General features: G+C 40.1%; 1 protein-coding gene across 1 annotated transcript in view; it reads left to right on the top strand.

Annotated features, from left to right (window-relative positions):
* The first annotated feature begins 201 nt into the window (after positions 1–201).
* The window catches only part of cntn3b (contactin 3b), a 60,088-nt gene continuing 49,940 nt past the window's right edge, over positions 202–10,349 (top strand). Inside the window, exons 1-2 of the mRNA XM_022222640.2 lie at positions 202–661; positions 8,240–8,375. Of these exons, the coding sequence (XP_022078332.1) occupies positions 8,321–8,375 (55 nt within the window). The 5' untranslated portion in view covers positions 202–661; positions 8,240–8,320. The remainder of the gene's footprint in view (positions 662–8,239; positions 8,376–10,349) is intronic.

Raw genomic sequence — 10,349 nt, 5'->3', positions numbered from 1 at the left:
CTTTGCTCTTTCTCGTCATAATTTACCTATTCATTTTTTTAAATCTTCTTCTTGTAAATTTCCACTTGATGTCTGCTTATCACAACGACAAACATCCCGAGATCTAATGTGCACCCACTTAAGCAGAGGAATGGCAGGTGCCCATAGGCTGGTGGCGCATTACTGTGCTGCGATGGGTGTTTTCACGCGTCACCAGTGGGCGCTTCTTCCTGCGCACAAAGAGAGCAGAGCCGGGGATGCGCACAATGTGAGTCTCCGCTCAGAGGCACCGCTGTCCTCTCCTGCTTCTTGGCAGCATCTTGTGGAGTGTAACACGAGGAGGTCGAGGAACAAGAGCGCGTCGTCTCCTCATCCCAGCACCCCCAAAAAAGAGAGAGAGAGAGAGAGAAAGGGAGAGAGAGAGTGAAAGAGGGAGAGGAAAAATCACTTGAGATTTGTGGAATTTACCGAAGACAGAGGTTACTATTAAGTCCCATCCTCAAACACCGAGCGGAGCAGAATTAAGTGCAGAGCGCAAACACGGCGGGGAGCGCAGAGCAGAGCAGAGCAGCCTCCTCTCTGGCTTCTGAGAGAGTTGCTGTGAAAAATGCACATCTGACGGATAGTGGAATTACAATCAAAGCAGTTTAATGAAGAGGAAAAAATCTGCATCCTAGGACAAGTAAGTGATCAGCTAGAGATCATCCGTGCATGCTTGGATGCTGTTGTGACGCCTGATTTATTTTTTTTTCCATTGCATGCCAGGAACTGTGTCCTGTCAAGTTTGCTTCCTTTGCTTTGCAGGAGAAATGACAGAAAACACAACTTCATTTGACAGAGAGCAAAAATAAAACAAGCCTACATAAATCAAAAAAAGAAAAGAAAAGCCTCAGTCCTCTGGCTGTGTGTGCTTTAAATTTGCAAGAGGGGACAGAGTGTGCATGCTGATAGTGGTCTCACATGCCTGATGCTGATGGCTGCGTTTCTAGCAAGCCTCAAATGGTTTGAATGGTCCTACTGGGATTTCTACTGTTGGGGCTCATTTCCCTCATCTAGGACAAAGTCCATATGGTGCTGCTCTGCTCAGTCACACAGAGAAACAGCATCAGGACTGTCCGCCTGGAGAGCAGCTCTCTCTCCAACTTGTTTAAGGCAATTATTTCAGTCTCTGCTGAGCAAAAAAAAGGAGTCTGAGCTCATGTGGATGATTTAAAATATTGCATTTGTCATTCTGATTTGCTTCCCTTTGTCCTCTAACATAAAAATATTCTAATTCTGTCTTCAGCTTTTTCTACATAATCTCACAGGATCCTGATAGGTGATGCTCACAGAGCACAGTTATTAAGGAAATGATCTTAACAGCCCAGTTCTCTTTCTTTTTCATGCCCATGCCAAATATTTGCCCACTGGTTTTCCTGCACTGGCAAATATTCATTTTTCTCCCTCTCTTTTTTTTTTCCCTCCCAGACTGCAAATGGACAGAACAGTGAAATGCAGTCGGCTGCATCTTCAAAGTATCCTACTATTCAGGAGGGATTGTAATTGTTCTCCCGTCTATTTCTGTTTATTTATAGAACCTCTGCAGGATAACAAGTTATAACCAAAAGAGAGGTGAAACATGTCTTTGAAGCCATGCAGCGAATTATTCTGTAACGCAGCAATATCCAGCATGGCAGTGCAGGAATGACTTTATACTGTACCACCATTTGCTTTCAAAAGCCTTTTTGATTGAACCAGAGTGGCAATTACATTCTACAGCCAGTTTCCTTTTCCGGAAAGGCGGTGAAATGAATTGAATAGCATATGAAAAAAACAAAATGTAAAGAGGCTGCCTGAGTGTCTCCTGCTCCTCGTGCTTGACCTCGAGTCATGTGTTGTGCGGCTGTATCTAGGATGAGGGTCTAGGGATGTGCCTGGCTGATGATGGGATTGAGAAATGGATCGCGTCTCCCCTCTCTTTTAAGTGCACTTACTCTCCTGCCCCTGCGTTAGGCAGCAGCTGAGGGATGCAGCCGTGTTTAACATCGCAGGGAGTCACTGGGGGCGTCCTGCTGTCTTCCAGGGATTCAGTGATTTTTCGCATGGAAATACACAGCTGTACAACGTCTGCCAGAGCATCCTGGCCAGATGTTTAGTTGTACCGTGGTAAACAGACATTTCAAATCTGCTGTCAGAGGGGGTCATATGTGGTAGTGAAATTGCAATTTTCTCTGCATTTGAGTGTGAAGTGCTGTCATGTCCCTTTGCTTTTCACTTGAGTGATATTTCCCAAGCACAGCTCCTGGTTCTAGTTATAGCTCTGTGTTGTCTTCCAGCATTCAACCCTGACCTTAGCCACAGTTGTGACCAAACCGCGCTGTTTTATTCATACACAACAGTGTGACATGCCAATCACTCGTGTGAAGTGGCTACTTTTATTTTTAGTCGGCGTGGCTTGTGCTCAAAATGAAATGGAAGGAGCATCTCTGGAGAGAAATCGCATGCAACCAATACTTCCATGAATGTTAATGTGACAGCTGTTGAAGCTGGGTTTGGGAGGGGCCAATTACATGAAATGGCTTTTTATTTGAAACCTTAATGCATAATTTGCCATAGGAAGCACTACTCACTCAACCGAGAGCCTAATGCAGAGTTGTGGCACAATCAATACCGAACAATTACGCCGTCTCTGCTTCTTCTTTTCATTTCCTTTCAAGTATTCAGCTCCAGTATGAGCCATGAAATACAGTCGTGTAGCTTTGCCTTTATTTGTTAATCACTTTTTTTCTGTTCTGGTTCATGTGAAACAGACTCGCGCAGGTCTTCAGTCAGTCAGAGTAAATTGGGAAGCATCAGTGCAGGGTTAATTGTGAATTCTTCATTCTCTGGCAGTAGCACAGAGCAGCTGTGTATTCAGATTGAGTCCGGCCCTGGTGGCGGATCCTTGTCTCCCAGGTTCTCCTGCTGAGTGATTTAATGGAGATGGCAGCAGATAGCCATAAAGATAATAACTCCATGAGGATGAATGCATCACACACTGCAGTGAATTCAGATTCCTTGTGCCACCGGTGTTGACTTCTGATAGAAAGAGTTCTTTTTTTGTTTTTCTATGATCTGATATATATGGATCTCCTGGCTCTGTGTTTCTTGTGTACCGCATGTGATCTGAATGCAGACTTTGAGAGTGCACACCCTTTTGATAGAAACTCTCCTTTCCTCCCTCCCTTATTAGATTCTTTTGCAATTATGCTGCCCTCAGGGGGGAAATGGATGCCTTTAACCACCTCTCCTATCAATTATGCGCCAAACAACAGCCCCACTAACCAAGAAGTCATCTCATTTACTCTGGAATGCGTTTAGCCAATGACTTCCATTAGGTTTAGCTTCTGTGGAGGTGAAAGTGTGATGGCTCATTACATTTGGCAGAGCAATCTTTTGCTCATCATTTCAGCTGAGAAAGCTGAAGAAGAAAAATGCCACCTCGCTTTCGTCGCCACCGAGGCCAAAAAGAGCTGTTTTGTGTTTGCTCCGGGTGAGGTATTGTGTTCTTTCTTCTTTTGGATTCGCAAAAGCTTCAGGTGATATCGAGCTCTGCAAGGTTTGACACTGGTGCGGCTTTTTGAAGGTCAAAAGAATTACAGTTTGTGTTTTATGAAAAGACAAGTGCTCAGTGTGTTGCCTAGAATAACATTTTTTTTAAATGTGTTAAGACTCACAGGATCGGAGCATCATGAGACAGTTAATCTCTTCACTAAGAAGCACCGCAAAGCTGTCCACTGAAAACTGAAATCCTTCAAGGCAGGAATGACACACCCTTCTTACACATAAATCTGGGCAAGAAACATCATATATAGGGTGTTTAATGGAACAATTTTTAATGAAGAAGCAAATGTAGTAGAGGTTAAAAAACCAAAACATTTTTGCAGGTTTTAGAAGATGTACTCAGGAGGAAATTAAAAACAACCATTATACCTGCAGAAACACGAACTGTGCAACAACCAACTTGCAAAGAAAGTCTTTTCAAGGAGATTTTCCTCTCACGAACTTGAAGCTTTTTGGAATGATGGGTTGGGATGCCGAGGTTGGATCCTCCTGGAAGCGGATGGCAGCTAATACGGCACTCAAACTGAAAAATGCAGCACACTTTTTTTTTCTTTTTTTTTACACCAGTAGAATCTCAAACCGTGTAATCCAATGTGATGGGTTTTTAGAGTGGCAAAACGCCCCCTAAATTTTGAAAGACACCAGGAAATCCACTCCGAATCTAGCTGTGCCTGCAATTACACTAGATGAAGAACAATTACTGGCACCAGGACACATGAGCTAAGCCAACACTGGCCATTAAGTTATGATCAAGCAAATGGAATGATTTCTCCTCTCTGTGCTCCACTGTGCTTTCACACTCCTCTATAAGATTATGTAGGCATGCCTTTCACGTCAAAGCACAGCCGCAATCCAATAGTTACAAGTTGATGAAACAAGTGAGTGGTTAGTATTTAGGTCTGTTTCAAGAACTCCAAAGATAGCCCTGGGTTAATCCACACAACAGGGTTGTGCTGTAAGAATGAGGGGTTGGGTTGAATTCTTAATCCTGAGAGGCGTATCAGTTTCCACTTACTGTGATGTAGGTCAGAGCTTGAGCAAAGCCCCTCCTGTGCCACTGATACTGCAATTACAATGCTACAACTCTCTGTTCCATCGCCACATAAGAAAAGTTTTTATGGCCATTTACGTCATTGATCACTGGCTACAGCAGCAAATCACTGCGGCTGCTTGTGGTACTAATAAGCTATAGGGCTGGACTATAAAATCTTTCTTTATGGTATAATTTTTTATCATGATATGTATTGATACTGAGACATAAAGCCCAGAATGTCTAATCCAGGGAGTCTACCATAAAGCAGTCTTACTCAGTGAGTTACCAGCAATGACCTTTATGCAACCAAATATATTAAAGTGGCACTTTTAGCAATTATGTATCATGCTTCCACAAAGTCCGAGGGCTCACAAGAGACAGGTTTTAAAAAGAACAGTTACATTTAGTGCACCAGAGACTGAGATATTTTGACTTTTAGCCCTTTGGATGAATCACACTTCACAACCCATATTCCAACAAAAAGCATGTTCCTCTCTAACACAGGCTCTTTGTTTTAAGCGGTGCTGGTCTAATTACATGAGGTTTACAATTAATTGCTTGTTACATGTTCCTTGAAATATGTAATTGCACCATTTCATCACTTTTAACAGCAGATGTACATTAGTTTCTTTAGCCACCAAGAGAACCAGAGACACCATATGTACATATCTTAAGTATTTAGTGTGTAGAGTTAGAAAATTAAAAACCTTGTTGGTTTAACAAGCAACAAGCTTTAAACTTGAAGTAATTGACTTATTTAAAAAATCAAGTTAGAGCTACTATATAACCAATTGCATATAATTTGAATGCAACATTTGTAGTATAAAATTATTCCAAGTTTTTGCAGTGTTTCTGTAGCTTCAAGGTCATCTTACTGTATGGCAGTTGCAAAATTAGCAAACAGCCTTATTTACCCATAATGACTTACTTTTATGCCATGAATGCTGGAATAAAATGTGCAACTGCTTTGAAAGATTGTATCTTTTTTCATTCATGTCAAATGGTAGTTTGAATTTTAAATAAAAAGCAACAATGCTAATGTTTACTCACAATAACTAGTCAGCAGCTAGCTTAGCCTAGCACCTAGCACTTGAAATCCCATCCTCATTGCGATGCCATGTAATTAAACCCCATTCAAGTCTGAAAAAAATCAATAATTTAGGTTGTATGGATGCTTTGTCGTTAGCCAAAATTGAAAATGTGAATAAATATTTTTTGAAATATGGATTTTAAGCTGTATTCTTAATAGTTTCGGTGCCTAGCTAAATTGTTTCCCCTTAGCCCCAGCATTAAGGTAGCACATCCCAGACAACCTTGGTAAATGATATGAATTATCTAGTCCAAATGATTGTTTAATTGGGAAACTGTCCCTCACCCAAAAATGTCAAAGTTTCACAATTACCCACATTAGTAATGTTGTTACTGAATTCCTAAAATGTAACCTCGGCCTGCACAATACTTAAAAACAAAAAACAAAAAAAACTACCATTGCAATATATAGTTTCCCTGCTATCTATACCATGGTGTGAAAAAACACAGAATATGCCCCGGATGACTTGAATGAGTCTATTTGGAAAGAAAATATATCATTCCAGAAGGGTGATGTAGCAGAAGTGGAAATCATTTAAAATAAGCTGAGAAATGAGGAATTATTTTGAGTGTGAATTTCATATGGTGTAACATTGGCAAAGACATCTGAAATAGCTTTTTGCTTTGAATGGCTTTTCATATCTGCCTTTGCTCTCATAACACACAACTCTGTATAGTGGCAGCAATTGCAAGATACTGATGAAAGAGTACCGGGTTTTACTTGAACGTTAAACCTTAAAATTCTGAAGACCCGATGATGTTAGTTATGATATGAATTCACCTGAGTAATTTAATATTTAAGATTCAAATCCTTCCAAGAATAAATACAGTTTTATTGAACTTTTACTTAACTTTAAAAACTAAACTATATGTAGATGACGGAGATGAACCTGACTAATTTAGAAAGTTACAACTGTCTAAAAATAAACACAAGAACCCAATAAATCTAATGATTCTGTGGAATCCCAGTGAGCAAACTTTCTTTTTTCTTTTCATTATTTTTTTAACCTTTTGTAATAATGTTTTATTTTTTTATTTAGTGATGCAATCCTGGTAGTGTACAAATCTATATCACAGTGAAACTTTAATACAGTGCATTTCCTTGAGACAAAATATGAATCTAATGGTACTCAAAATGTCTCACTTGCTGCACAGCTGATTATCAATAGATATAACAATTTACTGATGTTCCACAGAAGCCTCACATGCAGACTACTGTAGAAGCTAACTGAACAGCTGTGCACAGAGAAGCCTCTAGTCTCCGCTCAGTAATGCAGCAGCAAATAAGATATTCTGATGTTTTATTTACATAGACTGTTTTCTGTTGGTGGAGCATTATAAATGTCAGTAATGCAGTCTATCTTTGAATTTTGGATGCCGAAATCATTGTTGTGATTATCATTCTGCTAATAGTTTATCCCTCCGATTGACTTTTGCAAGCAAATCTTCCTTTGTAATGTTTCTCTCATGGCTCTGCCTCATTTTTGTGTGCACACGGGAAGCCTGCATGTCAACAAACTCTGTGTCTTTTGTTAAAAAAAGCAGAAGAAAAAACTCCTCTGTTTATCGAGGAACCATTAAATGCTAGTACATTAGGTTAAATCAGGCCAACTCTTCTTGTAGATCAGTAATGGAAAATGAGGAACCATACAAGTTTTCTTTTTTGCATAAAAAATAGACTTTGCGTGACATGTTTGTGTTACTATTGCACCCATTGCATTGTCAATTTAGGGTTAGGGATAGTAGGGTTAGGATTAGGAGGGTTAGGGTTTGAGGTAGTGCAGCCCTAATGTAATCCCTTCATCGGTTGTTGCTGACAAAAGCAATCTAGAAATCTGCTACTGCCCAACACCGAGAGCATTAAAGTCATTGTCTTATACAGAAGACTCCTTTCCCAGGCCAAAAAGACTACTAAACTGAGCTTTAAGTGTAATGGTATGCGACTGCAAATTTGTGTCCTCCTATAGTGCATTTATTATGTCTGTCAACCCTGTTTCAGTGTGTGGCCCTCTTGTATTTTCTGTTGATCTAAGGGAAGATGATTTGTGTATGTAAAAAAGAAAACAGTCACTTTAGTTACATTCAGTCGACCACCAAACCCTTTGGTAAAGTATGAAGTGGCACTTTGTGGTGTGCTGGTACACAGTCTGCCAGCTCCTATTAATAGTCAAATTGGAAGAGAGAAGTATCTTTTGAGGTCAATCATTTCCTTCCTCGCTCCTCTTTAAAGCTGCAGAATTGAGCTTGTTAGGCGGGATGAGAAACATGCACAGTAAAAGAAAACATACCCATTTAGCAGCTGTCTCGTCTTCTGTGCCACCTGAAAATCGCACCACCGGCTCCTCAGGTTTTTTTGTAAGCTGCTGTTTTCTCTCACCCATCCCCTTCTCACTTCCTCAAGATTCGCTTTCCCTTGTCTTACAGTAACTCAAAAATAATAAGAACCAATTATGTAACTTAACAACACTGTAATCGTGTTTTTTTGCTGTTGAATGCTTGTCGTATTTGGTTCAAAATGTCATATTTTAATCACATCCATAATTACTTTCCCCTCAGATTAAAATTCCTGTATTCAAGGGAGAGCATTCCATTCACAAGCAATTGGATGAGAGTCTTATTAGCCCTCGGCAACTAAAGATGATGTTACCATGGAAACAAATTGTTCTGCTATCAATCACTGGATGCCTTGCAGGTAAGATGCTTTAACACATATTTGAGTCTCACTGCATTTGTTGTCATGGTTTGTCACAAACAACATTTCGCCTTTAAGAAATGTATATTTATTCCAGAAGAATGTTGGGGTCCTTTTGTCGCTCTTAGCAGTGTTTCAGTATATATACTTTTTAGTGAAGAAGTGACAAAATCAGAACAGTTGTAAATAGTCTTCCCAGCCAAAAATGCTACACTGATTAAGTCGAAGTCATTATGTGTACACTGTTCTAGCGTGATGTCCTTCAGCGTTCCCTAGAGTGGTGTCCTGCTGCATGTCTACTGTACACTGTTAGGGACAACTGGGAGTCCAATCCCATTCCTGTTTATGGCCTGTCCAGATCATTATCGGGATCCATGCAGCGAATCCAGCCTCGCATTTTAGCACAATCTACTTGCCACCGTGTCTCATTCTGCCCTTGTGTAGCCACCTGGGATTCGAGCAAAAAGCACAGACACTCTACCAGAATGTCAACCCTTGTTCGAATGACATTGTAAATCCCAATGAATGTTATTCAAATTGGCTCATGGGTAATTCACGCCCTAGCACCCAAGGGAGTGAGATCCAAGCGGTCTCACCTTCCTAACGGACAAGTGTTTTTAACAGGGACTTGGCGTCTGCCTGTAGGTGCTCGTTCTTATTCAGTGTCGTGATCATATACTGGAAGCAACTCGCAAAAAAAATCACTAAAGCTGACAACAGTCATTATTAACATCCGAGGTGACATGTAGTGTGACTCAATATTCTGGAAGAATGCACCAACTTCACAAAATAAATTGGCATCTTTGATGTTTCCATCCGTGGCATTCCGTTCAAATTCACATTAAGGAGAGGATGTCAAACAGAACTTTGGGGTGAATGGATATTATTGGATCTTTTATCAAGAGATCATTGTACAAGAATGTTTTCAGATTTCATCCCAAACTTCATTTTTTGTAGATTGATTCAGGGATAGACTGATTATCAGCCTGGCCAAGTATTGTGACCAATATTTGCCATATTTGTGATAATCAGTGTATTTATTGGCTGATTATTGATAAACTAAATGCACTACTTCAGGTCTGATGAAGCCTCTTCTCTCTGTCTGTATGGTCTCAGAATTGTTTCTCAAGCAGAAATTGCAAAAACTGAACAAGAAATGCAAATCAGGAATGCATCTGGTCTCACAGCGGCTAAGGCTATGCTAACAGCTAGCGGCTAAGTTGGGAGGGAGTCACAAATTACCCTGAAACAGAGTATGGAAAATAATAACTAATAGTGCTTTAAAATATGGATCGTAGTGGACACTTAATGTGATAGATCAGTGAAATATTTTCATATTATAATATAAGACAGTCTGATCAATCTCAGTGAATTCCACGTAAACAGGGGAGAACGTTCTAGTTTAATTGCTACTATTTCTATTTTACATATTCAGCTATAGTCACCCTTATTAATGAATGACAGGTTCCCTGCAATCACATACAGTTAAAACATTACATCTAATATATATCAGTTCCAAATATTGGTCATCAGCCTTTATTGACCATCAATATTCGATATCGGCAATGGAAAACCCATATAGGTTGATACCTAGATTGATTTAATTCTGATTTGTCCATTTGCTAAATAACCACCAAGACTACCTATGATTCATCGTCCTGTCTCATCTTCCAACCTGCCATGACTCCTTGACATATTATCGCAGGTTAAAACCACATGTAGAAGTGCTAGCCACATGCTGCAATCTGTTAGCAGTAGGATATTAATTAGACCTACTCTGGCCGTCTGTTGACTCTGCTTTCATTTAGTACCAGATTGTGTTCCACATCCTTTCCTTTTAGGCTGCTGGCACATGACTGCATCCTTATGGCCTCAATTAACTGCTGCTTGTGTAGCATGACATAGATATTCTGAAAATAGATCATGCTGCTTTCATGTATCAGCCCGGTCACTTGCAAAGCATCACCCATTAAT

Source organism: Acanthochromis polyacanthus, chromosome 5 (genome assembly GCF_021347895.1).
Source record: "Acanthochromis polyacanthus isolate Apoly-LR-REF ecotype Palm Island chromosome 5, KAUST_Apoly_ChrSc, whole genome shotgun sequence".
Lineage (NCBI taxonomy): Eukaryota > Metazoa > Chordata > Actinopteri > Pomacentridae > Acanthochromis > Acanthochromis polyacanthus.
This window is presented reverse-complemented; position numbering and strand designations above follow the sequence as displayed.